The sequence below is a fragment of the Halyomorpha halys genome, unplaced genomic scaffold, assembly GCF_000696795.3.
Source record: "Halyomorpha halys isolate HHAL.00 unplaced genomic scaffold, Hhal_1.1 Scaffold164.1, whole genome shotgun sequence".
NCBI classification, from domain to species: Eukaryota; Metazoa; Arthropoda; class Insecta; order Hemiptera; family Pentatomidae; genus Halyomorpha; species Halyomorpha halys.
In genome coordinates this window covers 1,233,231-1,250,392 of record NW_027108420.1, presented here as the reverse complement: position 1 = coordinate 1,250,392, position 17,162 = coordinate 1,233,231, and the positions used below count along the sequence as shown (strand labels likewise).

Here is a 17,162-nt window from a genome sequence, read left to right as displayed (position 1 = left end):
TATTATTTAACTTAGTCTCCCACGACTGAAACAGAAATTGAAAATTAATTAATAAGCCCCAGAGGTTTGCTGCATCCTAAATTATTGATGAGAACCACCTATTATATTAACGAGAGAAAAATTTGTAGTTTACAACCGGTTTGACACCATAGGTTAACTAGTTTCATCGACTGCGTAACCATCCTTATATAGGTGACACCTTGAGGTGTTCTTGCACAATATAGGAAGAAGGCCACTTCATCTTTTCCAAGAAAGCTTTTGTAAAATATAAAGCTCCTAAAAAAAAAAATCTCTTTCACAGGAGTATTGTTTATACAGTTATGGTTATTCCATTTATGAACGTGATCCCCCAAGCTTCATAAAAAAAAAAATAATAAAATAAATTTTTAAAAAAGTATAATTACTTCATTGTTGAAAAAAAAACGCCTTCATTGCAGTGCGTGTACCTTAAGCAATGAACTCCCTGAAATGGATCGAGAGTTTGAGAGGGAGTTTTACGTTGGAGGGGTATTATAGTTAGTTTTTTTTTATTACTTGTTCTTGTTTTGTGTGTTTTATATAGTAATAAATTAATTAAACTAAATATTTAAATTTTTAAATATTAATTGTGAACTAAAATAAAAATCAAACAACTTGATGCCATAATATAGCACAAAATATTTTATCTTTAAAATAAAAGTTGTTTTAAAAATAAAAATTAACTAAATCCTCTGTTATTTCTGGCAAAAAAAATTTTTTTAACCAAACAAACAATAAACTTTTAGGCAAATTAATGCTAAAAATAAATTTCTATAATTTCAAATTTTTAGTTTCAATCCTCATTTAGGTTCGTCCTGTAATAAAATTATATACATAATATTAATGAAATTAAAATAAAAATATTTTTTTTTTTATTTTTCAAACCTCTTTATTTTTAATATGGTTACTGAATACATAATAATATAATGCAATGCATTATACATATACAATTTACATTATATCAATAAAAAAAAAAAACAGAATACATAACAATATAATGCAGTACATTATACATATACAAATTACATTATATCAATAAAAAAAAAAAACAGAATACATAACAATATAATGCAGTACATTATACATATACAAATTACATTATATCAATAAAAAAAAAACTTAGTACTGAGTTGTTTTGTGGGCTACAACTCGGTACTAATTTATTTTTTTTATTACTTGTTCTTGTTCTGTGTGTTTTATATAGTAATAAATTAATTAAACTAAATATTAATTGTGAACTAAAATAAAAATCAAACAACTTGGTGCCATAATATAGCACAAAATATTTTATCTTTTAAAAAAATGTTTTTTTAAAAAAAAAAAAAAAATTAACTAAACCCTATGTTATTTCTGGCAAAAACTTTTTTTTTAAACCAAACAAACAATAAACTTTTAGGCAAATCAATGCTAAAAATAAATTTCTATAATTTCAAATTTTTTGTTTCAATCCTCATTCAGGTTCGTCCTGTAATATAATTATATACATAATATTAATGAAATTAAAATTAAAATAATTTTTTTTTTCAAACCTCTTTATTTGTAATATGATTACAGAATACATAATAATATAATGCAATACATTATAGATATACAATTTACACTATATCAATAAAAATATATTTTTTTTTTTCTGACCTCCTAAAAAAAATTAAAAATAGCAAATTAAATATATACAAATAAGAAAGGATCTATATAAGCCGACAATATGAATCTTGGAATAAAATAAAAAAAATAAAAATAACATAAAATAAAAAAACAGTACCGAGTTGTAGCCCATAAAACAACTAAATTTGGAGGGAAGGGGGTGAAAAAAATTGTTGAAAAAAAAATTTAAATTCAATAGCGGCTACCAACAATTCCGGCTGCATAAGGAGATCCCTATGGATTAACCTGAAATATGGGCTGCAATCCAAAAGATCTTAATTGCATTTCCTTCATCATATTTTGTGGTACGTGGGTCCAGTAAGGTAACCAATTTATTAGCAAAAAAAAGAACCAATTGCAAATAGTTAATCGCGGTGATTTAATATTATTGCTGACGAAAATAGATCCGAGTATTACTAAATTAGCACCAGCACACCAGATTCATCCTTCTCATTAAGATCATTTCCAATGTTTTAACTTTTTTGGTATTACATTCTATGCTGATTTCAATAAAGAGTTTCATAATTTCAAGGATAGGAACATTAATACATATATATTTCCTCTAAGAAATATTTTTTCTGGGAAGGGGGTGGTAGGACAAAAAGGTTTGGTAACCACTGGTATAATTCTTCATCTATATAGTTTTATTTGAGTGAATCTCTACAGTCACTATCCAAGAAACCAAGGGATTCAGTTATTTAAATTATATATAATATAATATAGAAATTTATGAAGCTTGAGAGTATTCGAAAAAACAAGAGAAAAGAAATTATGAATATTTCAAACATTCAATACTGAATTAATTTTCAGGAACTAGTTGAATCAATTTCTCAAATAATTTTCATTGTAGACTATCAGAATGTTGTAGCGAACCTTATTTTGAACAGAACTTCCGTTCATACGTCACTTTAATACTGATTATGATAAACTATTCGTTGTAGTATAGTACATGGATTTGTTTCTAGCAATTTTGAAGATTATCGTCAACATTGGAAAACAACAAGTTTGAAATTTCGCTTCTGAAACTACATCTCCGTAAGACTAGTGTGATGTAGTGACTGCTCACATCATAGATCATAGATAGCATGTTACTGAAATTCCAAAGAAAATTATTAACAGTTAATGCAGTTATCTTTCGTTTTTGGGATTGAAAAGTATTGCACAGAAACGGTATATGCTATTAATAAGAGAAATGAGCATATATTTTTCAATTCGTTTATAAGGTATTACAACTCTCTGCTCCATTGTTTTCCATTTAAAATATGTGGACTATGTCATATAGGGATAAAGTCGAAGTAATAGACAGTTGGCATATTATACAAAACAACTGATAAATCGATTTTAGGAAGACTTAACGACCTTGAAGAACGATTGGCAGTCATTGTTGTACCAGGAGATTCGTGACATGTTTTATTCCCTTTAAGGAGGGTCCGATGACTAAATCTGCTCCTGGTTGAATAAATATCTACAAGAGGTCCCCCCCCCCAATGGTAGCTTCCATTTGCCGCATCCTGATCAATTACATTATGCAGAACCACGATCGGAAGTTGTGCAAATGACAATCCGCAATGCTAATACTATATGTTAATTCAAAGTCTATGAAATAGAAGTTGTTCCTGCTTATAACCTAGACATTTCTCAAAATGTAATTCTGGTTATATGCCGGGATACCTGCAAAGAAAACGGTAAGGGTAGAACTTCTGATTGAAAGGATTTTATCCTCAAGCAGATCCAAGAAGAGAACGTTCGAGGCTTTCTTTGGATTGTTTCTACGAGTAATGAGTCGCACTCTACTAGATCGTACAAGAGCCCATGAGGAGAAAAAAGGCGGCTATTTCACCCCATTTTTTATTACTTTAATGAAAACTATGTATAGTTACAAGTCGAAATTGATGAGTCTGCCAAGTAGGGGAATAATAAATTACAGCAGATCAAAACGTTAAAAAAAAATAATTTTTCCCTCGGAGCTCTCTCTATACCTTTAAAACTACCAACAACAATAGGGGTATTCATGATCTTTAGTTTAACATGTTAAAGCATGTTAAATGGAAAAACGTATATTAAATGGAGACATATTTCATAATACGATATAACATGCAACATGGCTGAGAGTCTGTTACTAGGTCTGTTAAATGGAGAATGATGTCACGAAACAGACCAGCTGAGCTTGTCACCGTTTTATTTGTTGTCGTATTAGGTTCCTTACTCGTAGTTTGTGTTTTTTTTTTCCTTTTGTATTGTGTTTTGGCCTTTTAAAAACAAAAAATCAGTAGCCAAACTTTTACGTTTCTACTTTTCACTTATTTTAGGCATGTTGTAATAAATTACTTTAGTCAAAACTTAGAAGTAAACAATAACATGAAGTTTTGGAAGGAAAGGTTACTAAACAAGTTGCTCAGAAAATTCGCTAGGAGCTTTTATACATTTAACATGACATTAAATAGGGCTGCTCACAATGCTATACTTCTAACATTTAACATGGTAAAACATTTTACATTTAACACATCATGAATACCCCTAATAGAAAATCTAAGACAATATCATTTAAATTAGAATAAATTTGCTAAAATATGAGCCCTAATTAAGTTCAATAGTTCTCAAGATATAGTTATTTAAAAAATAACTATTCATAAAGAAATACACTGAAAGATCAGTGGTTAGTGAATTTATTTTGAGAAATCTAAACCTCAAAATCATTTATTGTTGGCGTTTATCTTCGTAGGAGTCTTAGTTTTCATGATATTTGCTAAAATAAATTGATTTACGGTTGTTCAGACAAATTTTAACGTGCAAAATGTTTATTCATATGCAAATATCATAAAAATTACTTACCCTATGAAGATACGTGTAATAAGCAACTTTATAGTAAGTTAAATTACCTTTATTTTGAGTGTTGGCAGACATATGTGCGTCTTATGGTACCAGAGATATATTTCGCCAAAAATCAAACATTTTATCCGAACAACCAGAAATTAACATTTTGTGGATTTATTTTATCAAATATCATTTATTATTTACTATTTTATAGTAAATTTAACTAGCTTTAATTTGAGTGCTAATAGACATCTGTACGTCGAATGGTTTTTTGAAATATAAATTTCTTAACAACTATAAATTAATTCATTTTAGGGAATATCATGAAGACTACTTACTACTCCTACGAAGATAAATGTCATAAACTACTTTACAGAACATTAAACTAGCTTTAATTAGAGTGCTTATAGTATGTTGAATGGTTTTTAAGACCATCACATCTCAGAATAAATTTTCTAACTACTAATCTTCTTGTACATTTTTATGAAATTTGCTTTTTAAAAATTTATATCTGAGAACTATTGAACGTAAATAGCTCTATTAGGGCTAATATTTTAGCAAATTTACTCTACTTTAAATAATATTCTGTTAGGTTTTTTAATGTCGTTCGTGGTTATAAAGATGTAACACTTTAAACGAAAAATTAATTTTTTTTTAACGTTTTAAAACAGCCGCCATTTTTTATTCCCCCTACCTATACTTGGCAGACTCCTCAATTTTGACTAGTAATTATACATCGTTTTCATTAAAGTAATATAAAAAATTTCTCGTTGGCTCTTGTAACAGATCAGAAACAAGGATTTTTAAGGAGGGGACAAGCTTGATTTTACCACTTCTCTCTATTCCCTTGTTCTTACAACAAAAGTCTGTATCCCTCATTATCCAAAAATGTTTAGAGCTGAATACCTCTTATATTGATTATGGAAACGGTTTATTTGAAGAGAATTAGTATTTTAAATTTCACTATCGATTCGTAGCAACACAATTGCTTATGTATTGACCGAAATGTTGATAAAGTAATAATATGTTTCAGGTTCAACTATATTGGATGCTCCAACAAACATATTGCGGGATGTCATATCAGGAGCTGAAGGTAAGTCACTGAAATAATCATAAATACAATTTGATATCTCAACCCCCCAAACTTTTTTGGTGGTTTTTAAGGTTTTGTGTATGCTTAAACTCTAATGGATCCAGCCGGGGGTATCCAATATCCGTTCCAGGATTGAATCAAGCCTGATTTGGCAGAATAAATAAGTTTGGGAATTACTTTTGTGATATTATTGAAAAATACATTTTAAAATATTATGTTGGTAGTTTTAAAAATTTACTACAAGCATGTAATAAATTGTATATTGAATACTAATTTCTATATTTTTCATGGTGGATCGGATGTTGGAATAAAAAAAAATTTTAGCTAAGAGTTCAAGGAAAAAGATGATAAGGATGTTAGGGAAAAACGAAGCCCATTTTTTCATATTTGAGCTATCAGTGCCATCTATTAGAGCTTAATGAAAAACTTTCTATACAACTGGTCATTAATTTGATAAAATAAAAAAACATTGCAAGGAAGGTAATATGAGAAATTCTAGGTCAAAAAGAATTTTTTCAATTTCAGACAAAATTATTTTGATTCAGACAAAACTTATATCCTATGAATAAAATGCATTTTACCATGAAGAGCTTCAAAGTTCTGTAAATCAGAGGCAAGAAGCAATAAAATCTAGATTTTTAGAATTTCATTCACTTGACAAAAATAATTTAATATTCCCATCATGGGCTTAGGCAGGATTTTGCCAAGGGGTATATTATAATATTCAAAAATTATTTTATGTAGATAAATGGAATTTTTTATAGTTTCTACTAATTCTCAGATCTAAAATATAGTTTTGAAAATGAAAAGGTTAAATAAAAAGATTAAATATTGAATAGATATGAGAATTCTTATTTTATTATAATATTATAGACTCTTAATCTCAGGGCAGGTTTCTAGGCAATCAGAACAGACACTTTTTTACTAATAACACTTAAACTAAATTAATAGCTATTGTACAATTGTATTAAATTCTATTTAGAAACAAAAATAACCAATTATATAATATTCTTTTGATGATTGATGACACTTGATGTCTTTCCCAAAATGCTATGTCTAACTCTGTAACAATGGCTTCCAGTTCTCTGCTTACTGGAGACCGACGTCCTCTCACCAGGCAATTCAAACCAAGAGTCCCTTATTCTTCTTGGGTGACTCTTGATGTCATCTTTTTCAAGATGTGTACCCTTAGGCTAGACAAAAGATGATGATGACCTCCTGCATACAGGAAACATAATTCCCTACCGGGCCTAAGCAACGAATGATTCTAAAAACCAAGCTCTCTTCCTTCCCATTCTGTAGGTGTTCGTTCTCAACATCGATTGTAGCACTACGTTTTTGAGTTTTTTCTTATGATTTCCTTTTTGAATAATTTTCTTTAATAGTTATTCTTAACTTCTATTTTTTCTTAAATTTACTATAACTACAATTATGATGGGAAGTTAAATAAAGTTTTCAAAAGATTTGAGTGTGCTCAACATGACCACGATTCCACGGAATATTGAAAGGACCCGTGCAGCCATCTTGGCTTTGAACGATATCTTTTGTAACTGTATATTTTACTGATAAAAATTGGTTCGCTTGCTCTTTGGTTTAACAAAGCAAATAAAAATATTAAAAGGAAACATAAAATAAAAACATATTAAAAACCCTTCATACATAAAAAATAACCATTTCCTCAAAAAAGAGGATATTACAAAATATTTATATATTCTATTTTGAAACGTTGAATAAAAGAAAGATATTTGATTCCCCATTCCAAGAAATACCCGCTCCATTTTATTTCTACCTCATAATATTCAATCATTACTTTTTAACTTTTTTATCACCTATAATCACAATAAATTATTGAAAATGAAACGACTGAAGTTAAATTGTTAACAATAAGGATAACCAATGGCAGATTTGCACTTATCTCTTATGATTGTTTGGACCCCACTATCTTTCCCTGTCATTGCCTTCCTCATTACAGCATGTTTCCAAAAAGAAATCATATATCAAAAAAGTTCACTATTTTTATTTTTTTTATTTCTTGGGCCCCAAAAATCTGCTCTCTTCTGCCTACACCCATGATTCCTATGTATGACAAATTTTGTAAGATATTTGAGCTGGATCTCCTTATAAACAATACTGTGGAAGAGATAGAAGTAGGTTTAAGTATTTTATTGAATTGAACAATAGGTATAGAATGTAGTTCTGATCATATTAAGTTAGGTTACGATTATAAAAAATAAATAAACTCCCAATCATGAGGTTATAAACTTATAATCTATTACCTCTTACCATCTTGGAGTTCTTTTGTATATAATGATTTTCTTAACAGCTTTATTTCAATTCTATTTATAATTGCAATCCTAACTCTAATTATATGATACAGAAAAAAATATGAGAGGATAATTGCTGAATGGAAAAGTACTAGTTTAGAATTCTTCTGTGTGAAATCCACTAACAAGTTAGAGCAGAATGTTGATCCAATGATCATAAATAAAAAACAAAAGACCTGGATGTGGATTCTCAGTCCAGATGTTAGCTGTTTGTAAATATTATGCAAATGTTTTAATATTTAAACAGCTCATCTTTTAACATGTGCAAAAACAGATGTGTTCTAATCCATTTGTTTCTGTAAAAACAAACTGAGCAAAAATTATGAAAAAAATATTCTTGGATTGAGTTGAATGAGATTTAGTTTTTAATAGTTCAATGGATTCTATTTTATTAATCATTTGATTTTTAAGGCATATATACTTTAAATGAAGGATATGTCACATTAAAAACTTAATATAGTTATTTAAAATACTAGTTTTAAGAAATATGAATTATTATCGCAATGAAAATGTGTTATAGGGAAATAAAGTTGATTTTTATATTTTAAACTTTATTAATTTATAAATAAATCATTGCCAAATTTTTCATAATTAATATTTTTTTTATTGCTAATATAAAAAAAATAGTATAGTAGACATTCAATCGAATAATCACTTTTAATTAAGAAAACAAAGTTTTATATTTCACATAATTTACCTCAACACTTATGACAGTGCTTTATAGTAGTTATAAATACAAAAATTACTTAATTAAGTTCAAAGCAGGATTAAAGTGTACTACAGATATTATAAAATCTTTAGAATACTATTATTTTCCAAATGTTGTTATTTCAACCAAAATAATAAGAAAAGTAATATTATAAGAAGATACTTGACCGTATGAAGTAGATTGTTGGAAGATAGTTTGGATGGCGGTCAATAAAGTTATAAAAATAGTAAAAGAAAACTATTTATTCTTAACCAATGTTTCACCCCACTTTGCTACACTTCATCAGGGCTGTCAGATTGAAATAGAGATCTCGACACAAGAAAAGTAATCTGAAAAAATATATTTTATTTTTAAGCAATGGTTACCCAGAAAAGGATAAATAATAGATAAAACAAAGATTAAAAAATAAATGTAATATTTATTAATTGAAAATCGAGCTTCTCTAATATATTTGTCTTTTGGCAGAAGAAAACAGTGTCTGCTATCCCAGGCTGGGCTGCTTTTCCTTGAATGAACCTTGGACTTCATTGCTCAGACCTTTCCCTGCTCCTTGGAACCCTACAAAAATTTCACCAACAGTATCATTATTTACAAGGTATGATAAATATATATAGCTAAACATAACTACAACATTCTAAATAATATTCTATTTGCTAATTTCACCAACAGTATCATTATTTACAAGGTATGATAAATATACATAGCTAAACCTAATTACAACATTCTAAATAATATTCTATTTACTAATTTATTTTATCTAATTACCAATTCATTCAAACTGGTCTAGAACGGATAGGATTTATTCCTTAATCACCCTCAAAATTAACCTCAACTGTCATTAATTCCCTCAAATGTGCTAGAGTTTTAATGATATATTTTTTAATTTAATTAATCTGTTTTTATTATTAAGTATTATATATATTAAGTATTAAGTACTATATATTTGAATCAAGAATAATTGTGACCATTCACAAGAATAATGATTAAAGTATATTAGATAGTTTTGTAGAAAATTCCTTCCTTTTAATGTCTTTATTTCAACAATGTTTTTTCATAAACGTTTTGAAACTCTTTTCCCATCTTCAGGAGGAACAATCAGAGTTTACTCAACTATGTTATAAAATGAACATCTTTGTTTGTGTGTACATATTGCTTTTTAATACATAATAGTTTGTTTTTTTGGCTTTTTTTTTAGTAATTATATTGTCCTTTTGATTTTTATCCATAGTTTTATAATATGTCTTGAAGTAAAATATTTTATAATGTACACTTCCTTAAGTATTTTATTTTCTCTATCACTTATTCCAATAATACTTAGACTATACATTGCTCTCAGTATTATTTTATAACTATAATGTAAGTTTTTTTTTTCTAATCTTTGTGTAATTCCTCTTATTCGTTTTGGTTTTTATCGCGTTTTTTTGTTATTTTCCCTGATGGAGGCCTGAAATTCTGTCCAAAACTTTGTTACTATTAAATAAATTTTTACTTATTGGTGTTCTTCAATGACCGTACCCCCAATCGTCTTCTCCTCATATATATTATCCATGGTCAACAATATACTCGTCAATATGAAAGCATAAAAAAACTTTTTCTATTATTAAATTATATAGTTTGACCATAATTTATTGCCTTAAGTAAAAATATGTATTTTTCAGATCATCAAGTGAGCCCTACAACATATCCTTAGATGACACAGACTGGTCCTTGACAGGCAGCGATTTCAACCCGAATCGGGAAGTGACAGTGGTTATGACTCATGGATTCGCAAGCAGTGGAGAAGCTGAATGGCTTTCAGAAATGGTTGTAGCTTATTTAAAAAATGTGAGCACAACAGGATTCTAAAATAATCATACAGATTATGATCATATTTTTTTATGATAACCTGAAACAGAAACTAATAATGTTTAATATCTCTCCATAAATAAAATAATTGAATTTTACATGTGATTGAATCTACAATATAGTAAAATAATAGGACCTAAGACAAAAAAAAATAATATTTAAAACGGTTCCTTGACTTATGAGGTCAATATAACTTGTAAGTTTTGGAAAAAATGGTTTATTTTAATTTAATCAAAAGGAGGAATGTTTATTCCTTTTTATTTTAAAATATAGTAAAAGTTAAAAAATATTTATCAAAATTTGAATAACTATGCACATTACAATATTTATTTATATTTTCAGAAAGACGCCAATGCATTTATATTAGATTGGGGAAAGGGAGCAACTATAACAAACTACCTACAAGTTGCTTCAAATACAAGAATTGTTGGTGCAGAACTTGCTAGGTTTTGACTTACATTCGATATCTGTTTTCTTTAAAGAAATATCAATAGTCGAAATAATTATATTTGATGTAGTTATTCATTTCAGGTTCCTGAGGCACCTCATAAATAATGGACTAAAGACAGAGAAAATTCATCTTATAGGACATAGTTTAGGTTCTCACATTATGTCTTATTGCGCTAAAAACATTTCTGAAATATCAAAAGTCAAGAGGATTACAGGTAATTAAATTTTTCTATAATTATCTTAACTTTATTCTTAAAACGACAAAAAAAAGTGAAATTGAATAGACAATATATATATATATATGAACAATGGGTGAAGTAGAGAGAAATATTACCAAGAATCATGTCATTTTGACAATCCCACATGCAATAATTACTAATGTACAAATTTCTCTTTGTATTTTCTGTCATTAAAGTAGAGCAGATATTCTCAATTAAATCTTTTTCCATGTCCAGGTTTGTTTTAAAATCACCAACATTGTGTCAGGAAGACATTCTGTAAATGCACTGTAGGTATATGAAGTATATTAATAATTATTTCAATAACTTACCAAAGCATGAGGTACAATGATGGATAGATTTTTATCTGTCGAGCAACATGAATTCCAGAAAATGCAACTATCTGAAAATTCTATTTTGTCCAGCTAAGCTGAAGGACTAGTCCATGTTGTGTATTATTATGGCTTTTAAGATTTTAACATGAAATTAAATTAATTTTCTCTTTAAATGTTCTTACATAAAATAAAACTATGCTTGAGCAAAACTAAATAAAATATTACAGGTCTTGATCCAGCACAACCAGGGTTTGAAGGAAATCCCGTGACGGTTAGACTGGCTTCAAGTGATGCAGAAGAAGTGGATGTTATACACACAGATGCCAAACCATTTATACCCTTTTTTGGATTTGGAATGCTCACACCTGTCGGTACAGTACTTTAAAAAAAAATTATAATAGTAATCTTTCTTTACATTTAAATATTTTCCTAATTGAATATATTCCTTTTCATACTAATTCGAACTCTTTCTATACCATGTTTACCCCTAATTAATTCTGTTATAATTTTAACCATTGCCATTTTATTATTTTTAAAAATGATTTTATTTTTAATTGAGAATAATTATCAAAGGTACCGTTGATTTCTATATGAACGGAGGTTCTTCTCAGCCTGGGTGCCTAACAATAACTAAGCCGAACATAACTGGTATTGCAGACCTCGTAAAGTATCCTGTTGAAGGTAATACAGCTTAATATTAATAATTTGTTACAAAAACCAATTCAAAAATTCCTGTTTATTATATTTTTTTTTAATTTAAGTTATTGCTGACTGGATTGGCTGTTCACACGGAAGATCTTATGAATACTTCATTTCTGCCATGAACGGAACAAATTGTTCCTTTTTTGGAAGGAAAATGAAGGCAACTGAGACATTTTTAAAGTTAGTAAAATATTATTATCATTTTTCTTCCTATGAGTGTCTTAGTAAACTACAAGTTAAGGAATTTACTTTTGTATAGTCACAGTGCTACCAAAAAATGCTTTCTACTTATATGTATGTATGCATATGTACAAGTTATAAAAAATAAGCATCAATTTATTTTTGAAATTGAAATTGAAATTAATTTATGGTATACTATACCAAAATAAATAAACATTAAAATTATAATTCATTGATGTCTTTTACTTAGCTGATATTTCTAGTTTTATCTTCTCTTTTTGATATTTTACAAGTTTTGGTTGTTACTCAAGAACATGATAATTTCTCAATTGTGGTACTTCTAATTTAACATTAAAACTTCTCAATGTACAGTCCTATTATTTGCTGATAGGAAGCACTGTACAAGTCTTTATTGCAAGGCTCTGTGTAAACCTTTTCTTGGAGATCCATATACTATCAATGAACACAATCTTGAAGGATTATCCAACCTCCCCACCATACAACCATAATCTTTCAAAATCTATAAATTGAAAATCTATAGAATTCACTTTATTCTATTTTAATTTATTCTGCAACTGGAAGACAGAACTTTCAACTTAGTTTTAATTATTTCTTATTCTTAGAACTAGACCAGTGGTATCATGCCTATGGCTATCCCTGTCGATGCAACTGGAGTTCTGTTGCCTAACTAAATTATTTGGTTCCATATCTTGACACCATCCTTTCTTGGGAGTCACAGGTCAACAATCGATATAAGAAAATAATCGAAGAAAAAAAACATAAGAAACAATCGACATAGTCCCTAGTTATTTTAAAACAGTCACTTTCTCACTGCTCATTTATTTTTACCTGAACACCCCAAATTGTATTGAACAAAGGCTAATTAAATGCAGTTTATACATTAAAGTATTATACATAATCATGTCATATAATTGAATTTTATTTTAATTAAAATTTACCCTTATAATATGTATATGTAAATAGTTTAAGGTGAAGAGGTGTTAATTAATTAAACATGGTTGGCTTTGGTTCTCCAATTAATTACATTATTACTATGTTTAGACTCTCACACATTACTTTCAGTCAATATTCTGAAATAAAGTCCTATATATAGGCAGTACAGATATGTTTATTAGATTATATTTGGTTAATTACTTTTATACTGCATTATATTTAAGATCTCATATTGGTGTTATATAAAAAAGGACAAATCCAGCATTTTTCAGATTGTAGTATTTTATACTTTACTTGGTCTGGAAAGTTGTTTTAGAATGTAGAATGAAAAATAAACAATATGTTATAGTTTTGAGATTCAGGTATGTTCCTGATTGTGTTTCTTCCAGTTAAAGTAATAAGTATCAATGACTATTTCGGTAAAATAAAAAAATAATAATAATAATAAAATGTGATACCGTATTTTTTGAATTTGCCATTTTACAGAACACTGAAATTATATCAAAAAATTTTGTTAGTAATTCACATAACTATACTATTTACAGGGTTTTCTTCAAACATTATAGGATGGTGTATGAGCTGAAAGATAATACAAATATAACTAATTGGTAAACCAATCACCTTTCTTTAGTTTTATATTAGACCTTTCAGACAATCAACAATCTCAAAAACTTTAAAGTCATCTTTTTTCCTTGCTTTATTGATACAAATGCTGTCTTTTAAAAAGAGTAAAAACATCTCCTGAATAATATATAGTCCTTATGCAGATATTGTTTACTGTTCTAGAATCAGTACTCTTGGAACTTTGAAAATGGCCGATCCTATTGTAAAAGATTTGACCAGCTGCACCCCAGAAACATGTAATCTTGTGGGCTTAGATACATTTGAATTTCCAGCTAGAGGAAATTTTGCAGTGACAACAACTGGTACCTCTCCTTATTGCGGTAAATTTCAGCAGATAATTATTTATAAATTCGAGTGATTATATAATTGTCATACAGCTGATTGGGAGGATTGGAAACGCGCTGTTGAAGATGCCAAGGCCCTAAACTGGGCTTAGAGCCACCATAAATTTTAAAAAAATAATAATAATATTAATGATAAAGTGACTACCCAGTAAAATACATTATATTCCTATCAGGCTGCAATTCTGGACCATATTATTTTTTTCAGTAATCATTTCTCTTTTCAGTTTAAATTATTTTTCCTTCAATCTATATAATTTTACTAATGTAATATGTTATACTAATTCAATGTTATATTATTTAAATTTCTTTTTTTTTAATTAAATTTTTTTTATCATTAAATAACTGTTAGGGTGTGTTGTTTAATAACTTCAAATCACAGTTTAATGTACGTATATATATATATTTTTTTCTTCTCTCTAGTAAACCCAACAGAAGTGGCGTATATTTTAAATAATTTGTGTTTACACCCTGCAAAAAGCATATTATATACAGTGTTTGTTGTCATATTATGTTACAGTGTTTGTACAAAATTATTGCAATATTATGTACAATGCAATGGAGCGAGAAATACAACAGAAAGAAGAATACAATAGAATATAATAGAAACAACATAACACAAAACGAAGAAGAGATGATTTCAACAAACTATATATTTTGTTGTCATATATATAACAGTCGTATAACATGTGTTAAAAAGTTTGTGGAGTTCTTCTGTCACACTTACATGTGTCTGAGTTTTGTAAGTGAAATCTCTTTGTAAGAAATGGAGTCAGTTTGTAATGAGTGCTTATGGTCATGTTGTAGTTTTGTGAGCTGATGTTCGGAATATATTGGTGTAATGGTCGTCCTTTAGTTGATTGTTGTCATTGTCTGTTCCACTCTTCAATTAAGTCGGTTAGTAAAGATTTTTTAACCTAAGGGACAGGGAATGAGCTATATTTGTTAGCAAGTTTATTATCACAAGTGATGGAGTGATCCTCATTATTGGAAAGTTCATTAGTACCATCATGGAACTAATGCAAGTCGCATGTTATGTACTACAGATGTGCACTGAAATGAAGCTTTCAGTAAACCCATCAAAGACAGAGCAAATTCTATTTACCAGGAAGCTGAAATTGGGTACATTTCAAACTCCGATTTTCTTTGGCAATCGACTCCAGTTAAGCCAAAATGTCAAATACCTCGGAATTAGTTTGGACGCAAAACTGAACTGGAGATTTCATTTGGCAGAAATTAAAAGAAAAATTAGTGCTGCCTTTTGGCAAGTAAGACACACTGTTGGCACCACCTTGGGTTTCAACCCAAAGGTTATGCATTGAATTTAAACAGCAATAATAAGACCGAGAATTCACTATGGAAGTATTTTGTGGTGGACAGCCCTGCAAAGGGTTTCCCATGTGTGAATGGTCAGTAAGGTCCAAAGGATGGCCTGTGTTGGCATAACTGGGGCATTTCGCACAACATCGACTAAGGCATTAGAAGTCTGCTTACCTTAATGCCGCTCTACTTATCGATTGAAGGGGAAGCAGTATTAACCTATATAAGAATGAAAGAAAATAGACAGTGACTTCCTCGTTACAGTGAGTGTCCCACCCTTTAGAGTGTTCAAGCATTCACAGTGCTCACCTCGTTACATTTTTTCATCTTTATTAAAAATTTAATCATATTAACTATAAATTAATTATTATTATTTATTTTGTTGTTGAATTCTAACTAGCCCATTGTAGGAGATTTGCAAGAGTAAAATTTGCTAAGCCCTGTTGACCTCTACAATTTTCAATCATAAACAAATTATGACAAATGGTATCTTTATTTTTATATGGCTGATGATTTTTTTTTTCATTGTAATTAATTGAATGATGTCATTTCAATTTAACTTAGAGATTTGAAATTAACTTGTTCAGATAAACATCTACTGTCTATATTAATTCCATTGAAACATAAAGTTAAAAATTAAATATTAACAATTAAAATTAAAGGAAATACAATAATTTTCTATATTGAATTTAATATATATTCAAAATTTTTTTTTTCCAGAGGTGACAGGAAATGAAAGTCAAAGTTTGAGAACTAAACTGAAATCAGGCATTGGCAGGTTCATATCCAGCACATTCAGTTATATTGGCAAAAAATTGAGGTTTTTTTAAAATTGGGATATGAGTAAATTATAAAACTATCAAGGACCTGATTAATATGTTTTCTATTAATTTATTGACATTGTGTTTTGACTAAATAAATATTAAAAATTGCATATTTATTCATTTTTATGCACCTTACCTTTTAATTTCTGCTAATTCTACTAATATTTAATTTATTTTATATGTATATATTTTAATTTTGATTTGATTCAAATCATTGATGTGTAAAACAAAAACTAATGTACTTGAAAACAAAATCATTCAGATGTCAATTCTTGCTTGAGGCTAAGGTGCCTGAGTGTTATGTGGGAATTGGTGCAGCATTTGCTCTGCTCAGCACATGAGCTCGTATTTAAGGTTTTCTGCCATGTTTGTGACATAGGAACCATAATTCTGTCGCCTCTCCATTTGCTCCAAGGACTCCAGATATAGGTGTATATATATGATTTACGTTTTAGAGCATTGGGCCATTCCATTCCTGGAAGTATTTGCTTCTCACGTAAGCATCTATTATTTGTTAGCATCTTCTTGAAATAAGAAACACCAATGTCTTGCCAATGGAAATTCGCCCTTCCATCAAAAGAATTTTCCTACAGCGATTAACATTTACCAGGGATGTGGTATCGATATCAATATTATTGAAATATTTTGTTATATTTTTTACATTATTTGATATATTTTGTCTCCAATATTCGATATTTTGATATCGATATTTAGTAACCAATAGTATTGGAATATCGATATTTTCCTTCGATAATATCGGAATATCG

The 17,162-nt window shown here is 28.7% G+C and overlaps 1 protein-coding gene across 2 annotated transcripts in view; it reads left to right on the top strand.

Annotated features, from left to right (window-relative positions):
- The window catches only part of LOC112209990 (pancreatic triacylglycerol lipase), a 24,918-nt gene extending 8,413 nt beyond the window's left edge, over nucleotides 1-16,505 (top strand). For both annotated transcript variants that reach the window (XM_014417636.2, XM_024361821.2), the window contains exons 4-13: nucleotides 5,510-5,569; nucleotides 9,068-9,197; nucleotides 10,261-10,426; nucleotides 10,790-10,893; nucleotides 10,979-11,112; nucleotides 11,678-11,821; nucleotides 12,024-12,131; nucleotides 12,212-12,332; nucleotides 14,073-14,230; nucleotides 16,292-16,505. In XM_014417636.2, coding sequence (XP_014273122.1) covers nucleotides 5,510-5,569; nucleotides 9,068-9,197; nucleotides 10,261-10,426; nucleotides 10,790-10,893; nucleotides 10,979-11,112; nucleotides 11,678-11,821; nucleotides 12,024-12,131; nucleotides 12,212-12,332; nucleotides 14,073-14,230; nucleotides 16,292-16,401 — 1,235 coding nt within the window. In that variant the 3' untranslated portion in view covers nucleotides 16,402-16,505. The remainder of the gene's footprint in view (nucleotides 1-5,509; nucleotides 5,570-9,067; nucleotides 9,198-10,260; nucleotides 10,427-10,789; nucleotides 10,894-10,978; nucleotides 11,113-11,677; nucleotides 11,822-12,023; nucleotides 12,132-12,211; nucleotides 12,333-14,072; nucleotides 14,231-16,291) is intronic.
- Nucleotides 16,506-17,162: the final 657 nt, after the last annotated feature.